Raw genomic sequence first — 21,573 nt, 5'->3', positions numbered from 1 at the left:
CCTCCCTCTCTCCCGGCGGGGCGCGGAGCACGGCGGAGCGATGTGGCAGTGGCGGTATGTCAGCGGCCGGCAGCTGGACGGCTTCCGACAGTACAAGGTGAGGAGCAGCCCCGGGGGTCGGGAAGGGCGGACGGTGGGTCTCGATGTGGCGTCTCCGGGCTCCGGAGCGCTCTGCTCTGCCGCGGCCGAACGCGCAGTCCAGCCCTGCTCTGCCCACGGCCCCGGCCGGCCGGGCTGTCCCTCCGCCGCCGGGGCGTCCGCAGGGATGTCCCCCATCTCCACCTGTGCCCGCTCGCACCTGGCCGGGGTCCGGCTCTGATAGAGTGCGTTACCTGGGTAGAAACTGGGTGTTCGCGAAGCGGCAGGTCTCGGTGGAGACAGAGTGAACTGGGCTTTGAGTGAGTATCAACGTCTTTAAAAGCCCTGCCCGTTTTAGAGCAGCGTGGTTTAGGAGGCATCTGGTGTTTCTGTAAGAAAGAGTGCATTGATGATGCTTGTCTGGGTCTGTGCAAACCCTTCAGACACAGGAATGCTCTGGCACTGAGAAATAAATAAGGAAGACGGGAAAAAAAACACCTTACTTTCAATAATTTGAACTAAACCCTGTGTTTGCAAATAACAGGCATGCAGAATTCAAATGAATGGATGAATCACTAGATATGTAGGTTTACCAGTGTTATGTCGCAGACTTAGGATATACCTGGGCTTTGTTCCCAGCACATTGCAGGTGCAGTACAGGGGATCATCCAGATTTGCTCTAGCTGAGGTGCAGGTGTCTGAGATGGGCTATGCCACCCTGTTTGCACACACTCATGCTGCTCCCTATGAAAAGCATGTAGGGCACTCCAGCCTCCACCTTTTATTTGATGTTCGGTTCCCGAGGCAGCCCCTACCCCACACTCCCCATGATTCTTGTCTTCTTGCTTTTACCATGTGCCCTCCCGGGCTGGCATAGGCCCAGGACACTGAGCTCCTCCCAAGCCCTTCCCTGGGCCAGCAGCTCTGCCTGCTCACCTCAGGGTGAATGATGATGGAGGAACTGTGGCTTCGAGAGCTTTCTCCAGGTTGCTTGCTAGGAACTTGTTTTGCACAGCAACTCGTTAAAATGTATCAGCCTGTTCATGTGTCTCTAGTGTGTGTGGGATAAAACATGCTGCAAGCTGTGTCTGGCCACTGGGTGTGAGTTGCACAGGCCTGTGCTTGAACAGTGGAGCCGCAGTCTTGACTGAGATCACCACAGGAAAATAAAAAGCTATTTTTAGTATAAACAGACGTTGTTATTTAAGTAACCTTCCTAAAATATTTGAGTTCATAGTACAAATACAAGGAACACTTGTGTTACGTTCTTCCTTATCACTTGAATGAAAGTGGCTTCAAACAAGTGCAGATGGGAAAGAATCAAAATAGCATTTTTTAAAAAAACCCTTGTAATCATTGTGCCATACTTATGATTTGCAGGGCAAATTATTAACAAAAGACAGAATCACATATCAAACCATTTTATTTTCATATATTGGTTTCTTGAGAGCATTGTAAAGGCCAGAAAATATATTGGTTAATTTTCTTAACTGTAGGACTCAGCCAACACTCTTGAGAAGTATCTGTTCAATTGTGTTCTGGAAAAACTGTGGTAAGTACAGGTTTTAGAAAGATAGAAATTTATTTAGAAATCAGATAGTCAATTTTCTATTACCTGAAGTGGCTCAAGATTGGAACATCCTGGAAATAATTAAATCCAAATGTCACAGGTTACACCCAGAGAAATACAGCTGCATGAGATGTGCTACTGGGGTATCTGCACCATTTTCCTGGTGCTCCAGTTTGCAGGAGGACCTGGCAGGTGATAGCAGGTCTGCCCATTCCTAAATGCTGCTCACAGTAGATTAAAGTTCTCAAAAAATGCAAAACGGGTGCAGCAAGGAGACGCTAATCACTGCCACAATCTCTTCCCCCTCCTCCTCCCATGCCTAGGGCTGCTACCACAACCACAACTTTGTTCTCATCACTTCCCAGGCCTGAGACATGTTCTTCAACCCCCTGTTGCCCTCTGGCTGCCATCTCCTCCCCTCAAACCCACAGCCTTACTGCATCCTGCTCCTCTAGCTTTCCATCTCCTGTGAGGAGATTGCTGCTGCCTTTCCTGCCTACTCAACAGGAGCTAAACTCTTGATTACTGTGCCCAGCACACACAGGTTACCTCTTCTTACAACCACCTGGCTATTTCTGTAGTGTGTTTCCTGGGGAACCTGGCTCTGGAGTATTGTAGAAGGATACATGGGCTGGCCTTGTGGAGAAATAGGTAATCTCTCAAAGGATTTGTTACCATATATTTGATATTGAGCTAAAACAATGTATTGCTTTTGGACATGAAGCATACCTGAGAAACTTTAGGTAGCAGTATCCGTGTCTCTGTTCTGCATCCCACTGCAGCATTATATTTGCAGTAGTATAAGTGGCTTAATATCCTCGGTACTTTGCACAGCTTATCCACTGACCTGATCTGGGAGCTGAGCATAACGCAGCTTAAAAAACTAATTTGTGTAATCAACTCCTTTCGTAAAGGCAAATTTGGCTTGAAAAAAATGCTGCTTGATTTTCAAAATTTTCACACAGCTGAATTAATTTCTCTGCCATGAATACCACAATTGTATGTCTCAGGCACTATCTGTCTCCTGTTCGCAGCTGGAGGAGGGCCTTGGCAACAAAACCAGCACAGTTCTTTGCAAAGGGAATGGTAGGCCTCTAATGAATGCAAAGACTTCAGCACCCTTTAGCATGTCAGGTCCATGTAAACTATGCTTTTGAAGCAAGTTTTCCCCAATTACCAAGCTTTGGTTTACATCACAGGGTGACCTCAGAGCACAAAAATACATTGCCTTTGAATGAACCTAAACCAGCTGTACTAAGAAAAAATGCACAAGTACACCAAATACATTCAGTCTATACTATTATACTGGAACCAGCTTACTGTAAAATTTTCTGAAATCATTATAGCATGGACATTGGATCCTCAGGGCTAGCTATTTCACTTTACTATTCTGCATGTTAATGGGGATTTAGAGATTCAGTTTTCTTTTTACTGCTTAAAAGCACACTGAGAACAGGTGGAGATGTGATGATGAGACAGTTCAGATGCAACTGAACTATTGCTGCTGTGATAATTCTGCCATCTTCTTTCCTGTGGGGCAGGTGGACAGGTCCTGATTTCAGGATAGTTGCGTGCTTGGTGATTTGCTGCAACTGTAGAGCAGAAGATGCTGATACTTGGATTTTGTGCTATTCTCTGGGATCTAGAGCAACACAGTCTAAAGGCTGCAACTAACTCCTCTCGTAGAGCTTAGGTCATATAATTTCTACTTTTATATTTTATCAACATTCTGCAGTTCTAGAGGAGCACCCGTGGAATTACTCAGCTGCCTTTTTTCTCCCTGTTTGGGTTTCTGTTGGAAACAAGCAGTTCTGAGAAAGCCAGGTGATGAGTACAGATAAAAGCAGAATTTGGACCAGAATGCAGTAATGTCAGTGGTGAGCTGTTGTTGCTGTTGCATCTTCTCGTCACTTCAGTTTTAGGATTTCCCTTGCAAATATGCCTTGAGTCAGCTTTTCTGCAGCACCTGTGCACGAAGGTTTCCCAAGCCAGAAAACTTTGATGTTTTATCGTGTTTCAGGAGAAAAGAGATCTAAGGACAGGCTATAGAGGCTTGACTCAAAAAATAGGCCTTGGAAAAGATTATTTTAAAAATCAGATATAACATTAAAAATTAAGGTCTATGGTTTCACATTTTCATCTGAATTTGTCAACAGTGTTTTTATCCTCTAAACCATTTTTAGAGGGTAATTTGCTGAGCGGATGAGGGTTGGGGTGAGAGGTAAGTAAGATGAAATCAGTGTAAAATGGAAACATAAAGAGTAATCTTAAGTTCTCTGTCAAAGTAGGAGGTTCTGTCAAATGGAATCCTACCTACAGAGCTGTCTCTGTGTCCCAGTTCTGTTGCCGTTCAATACTTTCATTAAATAACCGAAGGGAGGAAATTGTAAAATTTTCACATGACACTAAAGCATTTTTAAGAATAGGGTTATGATTTAAAATGTTACTGGAAAGTGGATACAATGGCCAGAAATCAGTATGAAGAAAGCCAGTAAACACCTAGGGGAAAGAAAAATCAACATTTTGAACATAAAATAGGAGACAGCGGACTGCAGTAAAGATTCCTGGGGATCAGGAATATACTCTTGTAGCTGATGTACTGATCAGGTATCAGGTGGAATAATATGTCCTGCTTGCTTTGGCCCACAATTTACAGTCCACAGAATGACATTATGAGTACTAAGAGGCTTAGAGAAGATGAACTGTGAGAAACAGTCTGAGTACAATGGGAGTAAGAACCTAGCAGCCAGTTAGTCTTCATGAGTGCCTCTTTAAAGAAAGACAATATGTGAGTTTTGGCTGCACAAAGAGAAATTTAAGGTGTCTGCTATGTCAGTCTTGTGTTGATAAGGCTTGTTGGAACAGGTACTAAAGGGGATTGGGCAATCATTTATCAGTCTTAAGAAAGGGTTCGATTTCTCTGAGGGAAGATCAACAGTCTAGTGTTGAGTGCTGATAAACAGTCGCTGACGCCTTTTTTAGCAAAGTTTTGAATTATGTATTCTCTTTCAGTGTGCCAGCATGGTCGTTTATCACAAGCAATTGGCTCATTACTTCATGGTAACTTGATCTGCTTCCTTAATATATACTGAACATGATCCTGCATTAGGTAAATGTGCTGGACTAGAAGACCTCTCAAATTACATCCCAGCCCTCATTTTGGTAGATTAGAGAAACCAGATCAGATGTATGATGATCATGTTTCAAGGCTTGATTGTTTCTCTTATACTGACTTACACCAAAGGAGCAAAGTGTGTTGAGTATAATCTAGTGAGTTCCTGTCTGGAAGTTCAGGATTCATCCAGATACAAGACTGGATTTCTGTGAAGCCTTTATGCTTTTCCAAGGCTACCTGTGTAACTGTGAGATTTAGAAACATAATGGGTTCTGCTCACCTTTGTTGAGCAGGAATTTTGTTTTCGACTCCAGTGGCACAGCAAGTTCACACGATATTGAAAATTTAGGATAGAAGACTCTCGTTTGCATGTTTATCTGAAACTTTTTAGGACACAGTTAATGGTGTTCATGATTGCATTTGGACAATTTTATCTATGTTGAGTACATTCATTACATGACTATTACATAGTGTTTTTGCAGATAGTATTTTTAGGGTTTTTTCCCTAATTTTTAATTCCAAATATTATTTGAAGGCGGTTACCAGTTTTATTTGCTAAAGTTAGATTTTTCAAACCACTGCAGTTTAATAAAGTCCTTGAATACTTGAGGCAGTGAAAACTAAGGTTTTCCAGGTTCTGTGAAACAGTGAGTCAACAGCCCACTGCTCTACATATAAAATCTTGTAGTCTCTCTTCTTCATGTTACTTTGATGGATTGGAAGGCTGGGGTTGAAATTAAATATTGTTAAATCAGATGTGAAATAAATCAAATAATTAATTACTTTTATATTTTTTGTCACTTGTACTGGTGTGTCAGAGTTGTGGGCCAACTGAATACCTGAAAGACCATGTCTGTGCACACACTACTTCTTAGTCTTATCCTGTTGTAATGGTAGCTGACATAATGTAGCAGTTCAAGAGCTCTTTAATCATTATCTTCCTTCTACACATCGTATGCTGAGCCAACAACATAATGAAATCACATCACAGAGATGCTGCATTAGATATTACTTGCCGAAGGACTTTTTTCCCAATGATGGTGTTACTGTGCACGGTTTTGAGAGCAATATTAAGCCCATGACTTTACAAAGGTTCATTAGATCACTTTTAGGACAAATACGCTCAATATAAAGAGTTGTATGCCTTGTTGAATATCATGAAAGTGCAAATACCAACCACATAATTTCATTTTCTTGCTTTATCAAGAGATGTTAGTGTTCTGCAATGCTTATTGGATTTTTATGTGTAGGATATGCATGTATACACATTTGTATATTTACATGTATTTTTGTTTATTCATCTGTGTTTTAATAGAAGGCTAATTGCAAAGATGTATCTGTGATTTGGATGTGGATTATTTGTTATAAATCTGGGCGAACCCTTCTTGTAAGGGTTGTTTTATAGGGGGAAGAATCTTTCTGTGAAGTATCTCCTCTCTTGTGCATCAGGATACTGGATAACAACTGGTTTTTGTATGTGGTATAGAACCTCTGTTTAGCATCCCTCATGAAAACTACAACCCACTTTTAATCTGCCTGACCTTCTGGGCGTGGAGCGGTTTCTTTGGTTTCCCCAGGGATCTAGGTACACATTCTGGCAGATCTCCAGCTGCATGGGAATTTGTTGTACTGTTTGATCTTTAAAGGGCTGCTGGCACATACATGTTTGCACATGCATAGAATCGTGATGTTGTTTCCTTTTACCAACTGTAGAAGACCAGTCTATGAAAAAACAACACAAAAAACATAAAAATCAACTTCCTTGCTATGTTTGAGCTTCTTTGGATGGCAGTAGTTTACAATCATTTTGTACAGTTCCTTAAGAGTATGCAGGTTTTGGGTTTAGTAGGATTTATGCTTTTGCCAATCTGGGACAGCCTCTACCTTTGTCCCTTTAGAGCAGCACATGTGCAACTGCCTTATGTTATCTATCACTTGCTCAATATTTAATCATGTTTCTGTGCTCTGTGTAGTTATTTTGGCTTTGTTGTTGTGTTTGAATGTGTCCCACTAAACAAAACCTTTTCCTGAAGACAAATTAGGCAACATCCTTGATATAACTACTGTTGATTGAAAAATGGTTGCCAACTTCCACTGACTCTCCACCTCTCCCTGGTCTGGCTGCTTACAGTCCTGTCAGTAAAGAATCCCATCTTTATTTAGTCTCACATAGTGAACAAGAACCTCACTGTTGGGACCAGCACATTATGACTTCTTGCCTCAAAATGTGCTCCTCTTGCAATTGTATTGAGTCTCTGATGTCTCTCATAGATCTCAGATTTCAAGAATAGCTAGTCAGCAAATCTGTCATCATCAGCCCTTTACTCCTGGTGAATGGGATTGTGGTAGTCAGGAAGCTGAACATGAGCCCTCAGTGTGCCCTGGCAGCAGAGAAGGTCAGCAGCATCCTGGGTCTTCTTAACAGTAGCATGGCCCATTAGTAAAGGGGGAAGTAATTACCCACCTTTACTAGGCTAAATCTAGAATACTGTGTCCAGTTTTGGGTCCCCAATTCAAGAAAAACTGGAGGAAGTTCAGTGGAGGCCACCAGAGTAGTTGGAGCTGGAGCATTTGTCCTGTGAGGAGAGGCTGCGGAGTTGGGGCCTATTTTGCCTGGAGAGGAGATGCCTCCAGGCAGCAGCCCCCTAGTACCTATGGGGTGGTCCTTGGGAGGATGAAGTCAGGCTCCTTGTAATTGTGCACAGTGGGAAGTTCACAGGCAGCAGGCATGAGCTGAATCAAGGTATCTTCATGCGACCTAAAAGGAGAAAGTTTTCCTCAAGAATACAGTGAAGCTGTGGCACAGGTTGCCCAGCAGTCACCAACCTTGGAGCTTTCCAAGGCCTAACTGGATAAAGCACCAAGCACTTGGTTTTGAGCTCCTGGCTGAACCTACTTTGAAAAGGGGGAGACCTTATGAGGTGCCTTCTGACTCGAATGATTCTATGGTCCAAATCCATGACTCTGTGATCTTAAGGGAAGGACACTGCTCTGCAAGCAAGGAGATGTGCCCCACTAGCAGGTACGACTCCCTAAGAGCATCCTGTCCTGACCCACAGCAATATGTGTGCCATGACCTCATGGACACGGGTTCATACGTACTTCCATTAGGCAAACAGCTATGGCCTATGGGTCAATGACTGTGTCAGGGTTCCTGAAAACGAGGAGGTCTGAATCATAAGTATACCTTTGCAACAAAGCATCCCCAGGACAGCTTTTATGTAATAAATTTTATTTTATATTTTATGTAATATGTATGTTAAGTAATACAGTTTATATAATAACAGCTTTGTGATGACTTAGTAATACCAATCAGAATTGTTGAATTGCCCAAACCATGACATTGGGTTTCGAGTATTTGCTAGGAATAGTACCAGATGGCAGGAAAATATAACCATATTTCCTAGCTGTAGGTATGCATAGGCTAATGGAATTGAAGGGAGCAAAGTCAGGGGGGAGAGAACTGCTCAGGAGGCCACCTTGAGCAGCCTCTTCCTTCACGGTGCAGCTACATCCAGCCTAGTACACACAGCACAACCATCAGGTAACAGAGTCCACAACCTCGGAGTCCAAAGAGACAAGTGTTTGCATCTGAGTATGCAATTACATGCCCTCCACCACCTACTCTTTGCCAGGATAAATTACAAATCCTGTTCTTTAGTTTCTACTTGTGTGTTATATGCTTCAACCCTAGATGTCTTAGGGATTTATAACTCCTGGACTTAGATATTGGTGACTTAATAAAACAAACAAACATATGGATAAGAGGAAAGGCAGAGTAGTCCAAACTAAGCAGTAGGAGATACAAAATCCAAGCCATTATTTATGAATAATTAACTAAATGATGCTATAATGTAAAGCAATGTTATTATTAGAAATAACAGAATTGTGTTTTGGAATATATCAGCGCTTTTAAACTGCTGAACATTTTGAATTCATTTGGCATCCATAGTGTTGTGTAGCTCTTTTGTTTATACTGTGATTCTCTTCTTTCCCTTTATGAGGCTTTTTTTAAAACTCAAAACTGTGTCTCATAATATCTACAAACCTGTAAAAACATATGTAAACTAGAATTAAACTCCATGTGTTTAATGTATTCTAGGAATCTGAAAGATGGATGGAAAATTGTTACCAGATGTGCCAGTATTTCAGTATTTTCTTTAATTTTTTTATGATTCCAGAAGTGTAAGATACCGCAGAATTCAAGTTCATGTTGCATAAGAAGTTGCCCAGAAGAGTGATTTCCCACCAAGCTCTCTTTAAGTAGTGACTGGTTCATTCCCTGGGTTGGGAGGGTCATTTTGCAGCTTTCAAAACCACAAAAAAACTTATCTTGTGCAAAAGAGAATCCATTGTTGTGCCTCCTATTCCCTTGTCTGTCATTTAGAAAACACAGGTGTTGTGAAATTGTGTAATTGGAGAGGAGATGGTGATAAAAGAAACCACAGGAAGGTGTTGGTAGCTGTCGATGCCATGATGGCTGGGGGCAGTGGGAGCCCCAAGGCAGCAGGGCAAGGCGGGCCTGGCAGCCTGTCCTGTCCCATAATCACAGCCAAAAGCTCCCAGGGCTGGGACCCAGTCGCTGCCTTCAGCACCAGAAGCCTCTGCCCATGGGCACTAAAGGAAGGGACCATCTGCGCTGTGCTGGCCCTGGGAGGGGTAGCTGAGCCATGCATGGTAGACTGTAAAACCTCAGCACTTGCTGAAATAATTTTTAATTTTATATGCTGTGGAAGTCAATTTTTCAAATCTTTTCCATCAGCAGATCCCTCAAAATTTTCCATCAGTGATGTAGGTCTCTGCTTATAGGCCAGATGATGACAAGCTCATCACTTATGTGTGTTTGAGAAGTGATCATTAGATGTCCGAGTGGCATTGTTGAAATACACCATCATGCACATATCTTGGAAAACACTCTGAAGAGGAGTTATTTTCAATATATCACTTGTTTAAAGACCACAATTTTACCTATTTGCCTTTTGATGTATTGATTCTCTGTTTGATATAAGAGGAGATTCCCCAGGCCTGCAGGACCACTGAGTTGTTAGGACGTCAGCACATGGGTACAGCTGTGGCTCTTCCATACATGTGCCTGCCCCAGCTGAGTTTGCTTGCAGGAAAAGGACAGGTTTTCCAATATTTATGTTCTTCATTCAAGTCCTTATGTTGTCATTAGATGGTTGTCAGGTTTTCCGTGTGGGAACATGGAACAGGACAGCTAGTGTATTCTTCCATAATAGGCATCTAACTTCACATGAAATACTCAAGCAATCACAGAACCATATATTTCGATATACTGCAACCTAAACCATTATTACTGCCTGATATATAGCTGATTTAAACATTAATTTGTCTGGGAAAGAAGCTTTTCAGCCTCTACATTTTTAAAGGCTTTTGTAGAAGTCAACACAAATATAAAATTGAGTTACTGTGAGCAGACTTTGTATGAATAAATCAATATTGCTTATCCTGAAATTATGTATATAAATATGACACCACTAACACTATTGGGGCTCTATTCTTTGCTCTATTCTCCAGCCGTAGGGTGAATCACAGCCCACATGTGCCTCAGTCTCCCAGCATTTACAACAGAGATAATAAATCATGTGATTCACGAAGTCAATGAAAAATTAAAATTCGCTATTTTCTGTGCAGGAATGTGAAGTGTAGTGAATTTGTTGCTACTAATACAAAACTAAAACCTACAGAGCCATTTTGATGCCAACAGTTCAAATATAAACAATTCACAACAGTTTGTATCTTTGAATGTATATGACTGTGTGACACAATATGGTGCTATCTGGGCAAAGATAATTTAAGTACAGGAAAAGAATAGTCTGTTAGCATAAGAAGCAATTTAAGTTGAAGTAACTATCTCCTAGCAGTTATGCAACTACATTTCTTGGGGTTTGCTTTCTCTCCTGACTCTGAAGTTTGTGTAGACATGCTTTATATTTTTCTCTTGTAGTAATTCCAAAATTTTATTCTTGGGATACCTCCACAGTGCAAGGCTGGAGAGGACTAGGGAGTCCAATGAAGATCCAGCTGTCTGCTCTGATTAATGGTTAGCTCACTAACCGTTCTTCTGCTTTGTTTTTTTCTCCAAAGTCTCCTCAAGATAATAACTAGGCTTTGTTTTGGGAATAGTCCATTCTGGAGGCAGTGCACACCATTTTTGGCTTTCACCGTCCTTCAGCACTCTTCCAGCATGGGTGTTTGGATTTGTGAACATGTGCAACACACAGTGCTCACTTCCATGCTCTGAACATGCCATGTTGCTGGGTTTCAATGCAGTCTCCAGATTGCTTCAGATACTTTGAAGTAAAGTGTATTCAGTCCAAATAATGTGTTAGGTGTGCAGGGCCAGATGAGGAGGTCGAACACCCGTCCAGCACATGCTGTGCGGTGTGGATGTGACCAGTTTGAAATAAGGGGAGGTATTTCTAAGCTGTGTGGATGTAAGTCAGAAGGTACCATTTATATTCAGCAGTACAGACCTTGGTCACTGTGAGTGCTTTTGCCCTCAGATGTTTGGCTCTGCTCTGCCACTGCAGAATGGTTGTCTTTCTTCTGTGTAGCCAAACTTTTGCTTTGGCTCATTTTTCTTTCTCTTGTTTTTCTCAATTACTTTTCTTTCCTTACTCTTACTTTTCTTAACTGTTTATTCCTTTTTTTCCCCTCTTCCTCCTGATATTCTCATGTTTCCTCTCTACTCTGACAGAGCTGACCAGTACAAACTTGATGCTGCATTGGATCCCCTGGATGGAGATTAAAATGCAGGAACACAGAGTAAAAAGCACATCTCACATGTGCTGCTCGAATCAACATCCATGTGTACCCATCTGGTGTCTGTATTCTCATTTCCAGCTCTGCTAGAAGACATTATTAACACCACGAGGGAAAGCAGATGGCTTTCAAGGAGGTTTTAGCTATTAAGAAAAAACTGCAAAACAAAAAAACCCCAAAAAACAACAACAACAAAACAAAACAAAACAAAAAACAACCCAACAGAAGAATTTTTAAACTTGGGAGTAAGATGGAGTCAATTAATGCCATTTTTCCTATTCCCTCACTCCTGCTGTTCCCTCCCAACTATTACAATTTCTTTCAAATGTAATTGACAGAAACTTTCTGATTATTCCAAGTCCTTCTTCTTTGTATAAGGACAATCAAGTTCCTTTTTCTAGGGCAGAAATGCTTAGTACTTGTATCAATCTTGCACTTAAAAACCTCTAACAGGCTTATCCTCTTCCACTTCTGCCTTTTACTAAAAGTGCCCCGAAAAGGACAGAATTACACAATAGCAAATGGCAGTACTGTTTTTACATAAGGTTCAGTGCACTCTTGCATTCATGTTCACTGATCATAACGTGAGCATGTTACTCAGTACTTTGCTTTTCTGAGCAGACATGAACATTAAACTCCTGAGGATTTCATGGCCTTGAGGTTAGCAGCTTCTTGGGAGCAGAACAAAGCAGGGTATTAAAATAAATTTACAAGAATGCTGTATTTATGGTCATGATTTAAACTTAACCACAAATCACAAAATAATTATCTGAATACTTTGTTTTCTCCAGAAGGTAATTAAAACATATCCTTTGTATGCACAGAAAAAGGAAATGTATGGAAGAGTTCCTAAGCATTCCATAGGCCGATACCCTCAGAAAGATGAGATGCAAAGTCATAGACTGTGCGCGCAAAACCTGAGGCATGCTTCATGAATCTTTTGTCCCACTTGCACTTGTCCACTGGAAGCTCTTAGCTCCCATGTGTGCAAGTTAGGTGTGTATGGAAAAGCTTGGAGATAGGGATACTGAAACTGAAATGAATCTTGCTAGACTTCAGTCACCTAAAAGGTGTCTTAAGTTTAAGACAAGTGTCTAGGCTGCTTTGATAATTAATGACTTGAAACAGGTACTTCTGGAGGGCAATCTTATCCAAAGGGTAGTTGGCTAAGAGAGGTCAATAAATTAACTATATATGTAGAGAACAGTTAAATGTTAGCTGGAAGTATGTGAAACGAAAGACTCTTTGTCATCAACTCTTCTGCATGTGAACAACTTTGTCAACCTGTGGTCTAACACATCCCTATTTTGTTCCCATTGTCTGCACACGATGTTTGGACAATGGTATATATAGATATATCTGAAGATTTATGTGAGTCATATGCATCATGCTAAAAACGTTAAGCAACATATGCACTTTCAAAGTCCTAGAATTTCTGAAATAATTATGTGTTTTACCCCAATGATGGATAACTTCTTCAACTGCAGACCTGCTGGGGCTCAAGAACATGATTGCGAGTGGTATTGTCAGTTAAGATCGTTCTTCTGGGGGTTCTGATTCTGTGTTCTGCAGTCTCAAGGCAGGATAAAACTTGATACTGCCTTCTGAGGAAAAAGCAGACACCAGCAATTTGGGGTGGGGTTGGATTTCTGAAATATTTTGTTTGCAAAAGGTACAGATATATACCTGTTGGAATTATAAAACACATAAAATATATTTACAAGTCTGTGCAATGGGAAAATTTTATTGTGGTAATGGATTGTGCTATTTTAGGCTTATTTTTATAATAACATTGCCTTACATGAATTAGCATAGTGCAAATGCAACTGTGTTACTATGACAAAAGCTTTGTATCTCTGCAAGATAATATTCTACTAATGAACATATTCCATATGCACTATCTATCCTAATACTAGCAAGAAACCACTGCTCAGACTGTGTATGAGTGGTAGTGCAAGTAAATAAATTGAAAATATGGTAGAAATGCAGACTCTTATAGGATCACTTGTAAAATTAATAGGAATTTAGCAGTAAAATGTGACTGCAGAGCTGTTTGCCAGTTCACAAGCCTAAACCTTTGTGTTAGTACATGGGATTGCTAATAGGGTAAGTGTAAACCAGGCCAGTGCTTTTAAATTAAATTAAACCTGTATGAATGGTCCTCAGAACAAAATAAATTTACACCAGTCACACTCAGAGTGATTGCTCTTAGATGCTGAAAAAATAAGCATTGTTCAGTGCTTTGTTTAACATGTTTGCTTTTTCCTCACAGTACAGTGCTGTGGATACAAATCCTTTATCTGTGTATATTATGCAGCCCATCTGGAACAAAATTATTAAGGTAAGAATTTTACTTAATAAAAACTTCACATGTTAATATAAGAATTTGTTTTAAATACATCATGTATTTTCATTTAAAAATATTGATTAATAAAACTGAAATTAGGGCATCTGATAAAAGAAAACAAATGTTGCAAGATGAATACCTGTTTATCATGGCTAGGCTTCATGAAAGAAGATTTGGGAAGGGCTCTACTCACGTGTTTACATGAGTATGTTATTTTGAGATTTTATTTTTTTTTAGAAAAAAAAGGTTTACTTATTTTTTTCTGATTGCTATAGAAAAGGCATCCATTTCTTTTTTACATCTTTCATTATTACATCTTTCATTAAACAGCTTTGCAGGCATGGAGGGGTTTATTTACTACAAATTATTTTTGTGCAGCATATGCTGCCTAACAACAGCATGGCTTTATCTCTGTGCCGTGCATATGATTTTATGCAAGTGCTGTCTCATTTTCTCCCAAGGGTACTTGCTCGAGGGAGCAAGGCATTTCTTTAAGAAGCTGAAAATGAGAGCAGTTACCATGATAACCATAACGATTGGAAGATGCCATCTCTTGAATGTGTTATGATCTGCAGTTTCTAAAAATAAACTGCTCACAATTAGTTGTGCTGTTGTTGGCAAAAAAAAAAAAGCTCTTTATCTCAAATAAATATAGTAACTTTATTGATCTCCAAGAAAGGAATGATTTCGGCATCTGCCTTGTTACAGGAAATATTTAGATTGGAGCAGACTTGAAAATAAAGCTTTGTACTAACAAAAATGGATGTATGTGGTCAGAGTGCTGTTGGATCTGCCATCTCTGGATTCTGTAATAAAGGTGTTTCTTATTCTTAATACAGCAGGAAAATCATAGTCTCTCATTTGTAATCTCAAGATAATTTAATGAAAAGTGTTTATATGTCCTAACTTAAGAATTAAAAACTAACCCAAACATGTATGAGTAAAAAGCAATTCAAAGATGTGACACTGAATTCAGTAATTCAGTTCAGAGACTCTGTTTTCATTCCCATCATACTATTGAGGAAAACAATGAGGCAGAAAAGCCCCTCCAGCACTCTGCAGTCTGGCACAGGAGATGAGCAGAGGCTTTACTGTGCACTTGCACTTTGGTTTAGGAAATCCATGGGTATTCATCTGCTCTCAGATTGAAGGGGGTGTATTGCAATGCAAAACTTCCTTTGGAGATAAGTTCTTCTAACGGTTACAGCATTCTACGAGAGGAAAAACAGCATTCTTGAATGTCCCCATGTAGTATAAGGTGATAAAACCCATAAAAAATGTGACCTTTAGATTTTTTTAAACCTCATTGAGTTTTAGATGAGCATGATTTAGTTCTCTCCTCTCTGAAGGAGAACCCAACCAGAGCGATGGACTGAAAACCTGTTTCAAAAGTTGGGAGATCTGAGTATGGAACCAAAGACTGGGGTGGGTGCTGTCTGTACTTTGCCTTTTGGTTTGAATACTGAAGATACAACACTGAATGTTCTACCTTGCCTTCTGGTGCAATAGTGTTACAGAATAATTCTCAGTGATGTGTTGCAAGGATTTAAAGGGAAACTATATTGCTTTCAGCTTTTGTAGAAGTAGTCATTCTAATGTTAGAAGATAGTGCTATGTAGAATCGGAGTCCTGCAGAGGAACTGGCAATGCACAGCAGCAGAAGAAAAGAGTATGTGATGGAGATTGCTCTTAGAGATAAAAATGAGAACTGGGAGAGCACCAAAATTGTTGCTATAATGTTTTTATTCCTGGCTAGATACTGAAACCAAATGTGGCAGTAACTGTTACTCCAAACTCAGTTCAAGAAAATTCTGCTCGTCTGAGCACCAAAATACTATTTTCTCTTGAAGTGCAAGTACACCAGTGTTATCTTAATAAATTATATCTTAGTTTTAGGAGAAGTTTTGAATACTTTTTTTTTTTTTTTTTGGTAGCTTGTACCTATTGTAAGCATTATAGCTGATCTATGACCGTGTCCTAGACTATAATATCCCGTGATGTAGAAAACAAACTCATGTTCATGGCAGTTTTTCCATGTTGTATGAAACTATAGTAACAACTGTACGAATCATAGAACCATAGAATCATTTAGGTTGAAAATTACCTTTAAGATCATCTAGTCCAACTGTTTACCCAACACTGCCAATTCCACCACTAAACCATGTCCCCAAGTGCCATATCTGCATGTATTTTAAATATCTTCAGGGATGGTGAGTTCACCACTTCCCTGGTCATCCTGTTCCAATGCTCAACAACCTTTTTGGTGAAGAAATTTTACCTAATGTCCAACATTACCTCCCCTCGTGTGACTTGAGGCTGTTTCATCGTGTCCTATCACTTGTTACCTGGGAGAGGAGACCGACCCCCACCTGGCTACAACTTCCTTTCAGGCAGTTGTAGAGAGTGATAATGTCCCCCTTTGAGCTGCCTTTTCTCCAGATGGAACAACCCCAGCCCACTCAGCTGCTTTCCATAGGACTTATGCTCCAGAGTCTTCACCAACTCCATTGCCCTTCTCTGGACAGGCTCCAGCACCTCAATGCCCTTCTTGTACTGAGGAGCACAGAACTGAACACAGGATTCAAGGTGCAGCCTCACCAGTGCCGAGTACAGACCACTGCTCTGGTTCTGCTGGCTACACTACTGCTGATACAAGCCAGGATATGACACTAGGATAAGACTCTATGTGTTATTTAAAACTATGCTGATTATGCAACTATAGGCATTTCATCTTCATTTAATTCAATGCTCCATGCATTTGCCTTTAATTGGGATTTGTATTTTATAATGAAGCACAATCTTGTGCTCTCCAATAAATAATGAGTAGTATTATTTAGCTATTACGCAAACTGAATATTCCTCCTGTATTTGTGTTCATAAGAAATCACATCTGTTCAGGACAATGAGAGGAAAAGGAGGAAATCCCAGTGGGATACATAGGTGTATGCCAGCTTCACTGAAATCAATTTAACTCCCCTCTGTTGCCTTTATGAACTTTGATTTTATCACTAGAATTGGCCAAGAGTAGAATTTTAGTGGTCTCAAGTGACTTAGTGAAGTTTGAACAGAACTTTATATAAATGTACTTTACCATTTATAATCCAAATAGTTGATATATTAAAGGATTTGCTGTTTGTATTAGGGCTTTTCGAGTGAGTGGCTGTAGACCTGGTGGAACAGAAATCATTTAGTGTTTCGTGGAACTAAAAGTTTTTTAAAAGGTTTAAGCGTACAAAAGTTTTGCCGGAGAACAGATGTGATTCTCCCTATGGTATCTTCAGTTGTATTAATCATGTAACACATTGGTATATTAGAATTCTACTGTCTGTTAATTAGATAATAAAGTTTGCAATGTATCCTTCCATAAATTCAGACTCTATTTCTCCAAGGTGTGTAAGAAGTTAATCTTGAACACTCTGTGATTTTTTAAATTATGAAATAAGGTGATGGTAGTGTAAGGCCAACCAAAAGGATAAGGGGCGTTAAATGTAACAAAAGGGATTTTGCAGTTGGAATACTTTCCAAATACCTAGACAGATTAGGTTCGGTAGGGATCAAAAGAACATGCTTAGGGGTTTAGCTGCAGGAGAGTCTGTTTTCCTGAGGACAGAACTCCTGTAACTGTTTTTCATGGTGTGTCTGTTAGCCAGAGGGATTGCAAGTATAACAACATCCTTTGAAGGTTTTCTTCTTAGAATACATGCTGTTTGCAAGAAAGTGGGTTAAAATAACTTCTTCACGTTTGCACTGTGTAAGCTGAAATTATTTTCTGTAATAATTTAATAATGACATTGTGACTGTTTAGAATAATGAGCCTAATTAGAAAGCAGATGATTGTGGTGCCCCACTTGATTTAACAGTCAACAATTCTTATGAATCGTGCAGGAGAAGTCAGTCATTTTAAAACAATACATTGGATGGCGTCTGTATGTCCACGTAAATGGTTCATCCGTGGTGTCTTAACACACTATTTTGGTCCACAGTTCAGACTAAAAGAGACAAATCTAGAATTTTTTTAGTGTTTGTCTTTCATGTTTCATATAATTATGGTCATAGACATCAGATAAATTCCCCAGCAGGAGATTCATTTTCTCAGGTAGCAAAATGGGGAGAACATGCTGCTGTTGCTGCATGCTGAGCGTGCAGTCAATATAAGAAAAGGGGACTGTGCAGTGAAGGGTTCTACCCTAGGTGTTCTCCAAAAGGAACTTCAGGGGACATTTGCTGTCCCTTTTCTTAGAGGTTTAGATTTGGGCTTTTAAACACTCAGGATTATAGAAATGTTAAATTTTTTTTTTTAGTGTAGTTGTATGCATTCCGTGATGTATTTTAAATACTATGAGAGCTGACATACAGTGTTTTAAAATTAGTGATAAAATCCTGGTGATAAAGAAAGAAACTTTCAGATATGATAGTTACTACTAATGCTATTACAGAAAACATCTAAAAAACATAACAGAAAAGTATTCAGGAATTTTAATCTGATTTTTTGAAAGTTTACACTATCAGTTGTACACTGTACACTGTACACTATCAGTTGCACAATTCCTCCTGAGTATTATAAATTGTTCTACAGTAGGAAAAGAGGATCTAGTCAGAATAATTAATCATTCAAGCATTCAAATTTTAAAAGTAAATTTTTCATGTAGTAATAGGATAGGGGAAATGTAAAGGTGTATACAAATTCATATGTATTCATCTGTCTCTCCATCTAGGTAGTCCAGAGAAACTAACAAATCATTTTATTTCAAAACTGTTATTAGTATCTGAAATTATTTGACTTCCTGTTCTTTAGTACTGTCGTCATAATTTGTACTGTAAAAGTACTTTAGATATATTTTCAGTCCTTAGGTACTCCAAAGAATTTGATTATAAGCCTCCAATATTTTTGTATTTTAAATATATTGATAGTGTGTTTGAGTGATGCTATTTGATACTTAGTGTTTCTGCAAGTATGTTCTGTCTAAAAATCATGTAGAAAGCTGTGTGTACTATTTCAAAAAAATATGCTGGAGAAACTGTGTTACTTCAAAAGAGTGTTACCAAAAGGGATCCCTGTTGCAGTGTAAGGAGCACCTTAAAGCTGCAGGGTGTGAATAACTGAGGGTGGTTACTGGGACAAAGAATTAGAGGTTTAGGTGAAGACAGAATCCTTTTCAGCACCCTACAAAGTAAAATCAATTAATGGAGTGTTTATAATTTATAAGTAAAGAAGGAGACCCTAGCAGTACATTACTATCTAGAGAAGTAGGGAGCTGCTTGTAATGGAGAGATCTTCTGAATCTAAAAGTGTAATGCACTCGGGGTATGATTTTGTGGATGTTTTGAGTTAGAAATTGTTGACATATTTTAGAAAAGGAAATTTCCTTTTTATGGTGTGGGAATAGAATGCTTAAAAGACCCTACCACGTGGATGCTGAATTACCACACTGGGGTGCTGCAGTCTTCTTTCAGTTCTGATACAGATGATTGCAGGAAGTTTTCCTTGATGATTGGATAAATAAGGATAACGTACAACATAGGGAATACAGTGTTTTAAAATGTCATTTTTACTGCAGTCACAAAGATCAGGCAAAAGGGTTACATTTGAAAATAAATTTCAGAAATGAAAATGGTATTTTAATTTGAGAATGGTGAAATATGCACAAATCTGAACATTGCTGATGCCATAGAAAGGCTTCTTTCCTGATATAAAATATTTAATTAAAATAGGATGTACAGTTTTTCTGAAATTTTTTTCTTTCTTTTTTAACAGATAGTTCCTTTGTGGATTGCTCCCAACCTGTTAACATTCTCTGGATTTGTCATGATTTTATTTAATTATTTTCTAATATCTTTTTATGACTGGGACTACACTGCCTCAGGTAAAAATCCTCATGTTGTAATTTTTTAGAATTAGTGAGCTGCTTGTACTTCTGAATGTTATAGGGAGGGATCAGACACTTGAATCTTCCACTCATTCCCTTCATGACACTCCATGAGCACAATAGGAGGATCTGACCTCACATATGGCCTTAAAAATTAAGAACATTTTATTGAAAAATATTATTTAATTTTATCCCTAAAATGGGTTTCAGCATATGCTGCTTGCAGCCTATGATAATATCTGATTTTATTTAAAGTTTATTCCAGGATTTAAATGCACAGACAAAAAACACCCAAATGTTCTTCATAAAGTTTTCATTGGTTTCACATTTCCTAATACCTAAATTGATGCCTCAACAAGTTATTTCTCTTTCATTACTATACACACACCCCCATTCAAAACTGCTTCTAGACAAAGAAGACATAGTTTCTAAATAAATGTTGCTTCAAATTGCGACTCTCTGAGTCTGAGTCCGTATTTGCTCTTCGTGGTAGACCAAGTCAGAAGCTTTTTGGCTGATTGCTCCTGAGTGTAGGGCATGTTTAGTTCTGGGCTTCTCAGACCAGCTGTTGGAGCCTACAAAAAGTAGTAAGCATCTTCTGTAAGGTGTTTAATATGTAAAACATCTATATATATATAAATATATAAAAAGCTTTAGTTTTCTTTAAATTAGACAATTTAGTGAAGGCAACAGTTTTATTTCCTGAAACAACTATGTTTTGCTGTCTTTAATTTTTTTTATACCTGTGTTTAGATTCAAGTGGTACCCTTTGGTGTGGGCTGTTTGTACATTTATGGTAATAATTCTAGAGGCAGAGATACTTGTTAGCAGTTTTAGTTCAAAAGTAATCCTGTATGAGCATTATGTTTTCAGGGCCAGCTTGTTATATATTGTGTGGCCTCATTCTTAAACACTTGGGTTTTTTTTAATCAATGCAGCTAATATTAAGTTCTGTAAAAGAGCATCCAGAACAAATCTTTTTAATGGGATGATGTTATCTTGACAAATTCTCAGTAGATGTACATGGAACTTGAAGATATTTGAAATGGTGATTAAGTCTGTTGGAGTTGAGGCCTATATGTGTAGTTTGCAAGCCTCTTCTCGATTTCACATGAGAACAGTGCCCATCATTTCTCAATTTATTGAAAACATTCATGCAACCTAACAAGCCTTTTGAGTATCATATATCAATCCCATACCTAGGATCAGAAATAAAAGACTTAATTTCCTGGACAGCTGGTTTTCATTCTACAGTTTGGAGATTTGCAGCTAGGAGTCAGGAATTGCCATCTTTTCTTTCAGAATGGCAAAATGAGGCATTGAGAAAGGTAGTCAAGGCACTGCTTTAGGTGCTGGCAACTCCTGGCATCATTCAGACAAGGACACCCCTCTGTATGCACGAATTCCCTGTGTTAGGTGCCAAATCCCAGAAATCTGAGAGGCATTTACAGTTGTTTAGTGCTAGTGTAGTACTTACTGGATGATGTTTAAGTTAAATAGAACAGTCTTTGGAAAAAGGATTGATTTCTTTAAAAGAGCAACAATAACCTTGGGTTAAAGCTATCAGCAGAGCAAGAACAGAACCCTGGGCTCTGTCCAATTCAACTTTCTTTTCCTTTTTGTCAAGGAAAAAAAAAAGGTGCTAATATTTGTCCTAGCCTGAGGACAACAACTTCCTGTTCAGATCTGTACAGTAAAAGTACTACATAAACCCCAGGCTGGCACTAATAATCTTACTTGAAAAATACCTTTTTTTTGCTTCTAGATATTACATAAACATTACCTAATTTGTCGACAGATAGTCTTCCTG

The 21,573-nt window shown here is 39.1% G+C and overlaps 1 protein-coding gene across 2 annotated transcripts in view; it reads left to right on the top strand.

Moving 5' to 3' along the window:
• LOC127461866 (ethanolaminephosphotransferase 1-like) overlaps window positions 1-21,573 on the top strand; it is a 56,517-nt gene continuing 34,944 nt past the window's right edge. Inside the window, exons 1-3 of one of the 2 annotated variants that reach the window (XM_051770018.1) lie at window positions 1-97; window positions 13,822-13,890; window positions 19,652-19,760. In XM_051770018.1, coding sequence (XP_051625978.1) covers window positions 41-97; window positions 13,822-13,890; window positions 19,652-19,760 — 235 coding nt within the window. In that variant the 5' untranslated portion in view covers window positions 1-40. Of the gene's footprint in view, window positions 98-7,718; window positions 7,786-13,821; window positions 13,891-19,651; window positions 19,761-21,573 lie in introns of those variants that run through there. The other variant, XM_051770029.1, reaches the window with a different exon arrangement.

The sequence above is a fragment of the Manacus candei genome, unplaced genomic scaffold (assembly GCF_025592945.1).
Source record: "Manacus candei isolate 608988 ecotype Guabito, Panama unplaced genomic scaffold, ASM2559294v1 h1tg000008l, whole genome shotgun sequence".
NCBI classification, from domain to species: Eukaryota; Metazoa; Chordata; class Aves; order Passeriformes; family Pipridae; genus Manacus; species Manacus candei.
The sequence above is the reverse complement of the archived record's forward strand: the minus strand, read 5'-3'. Positions and strand labels throughout refer to the sequence as shown.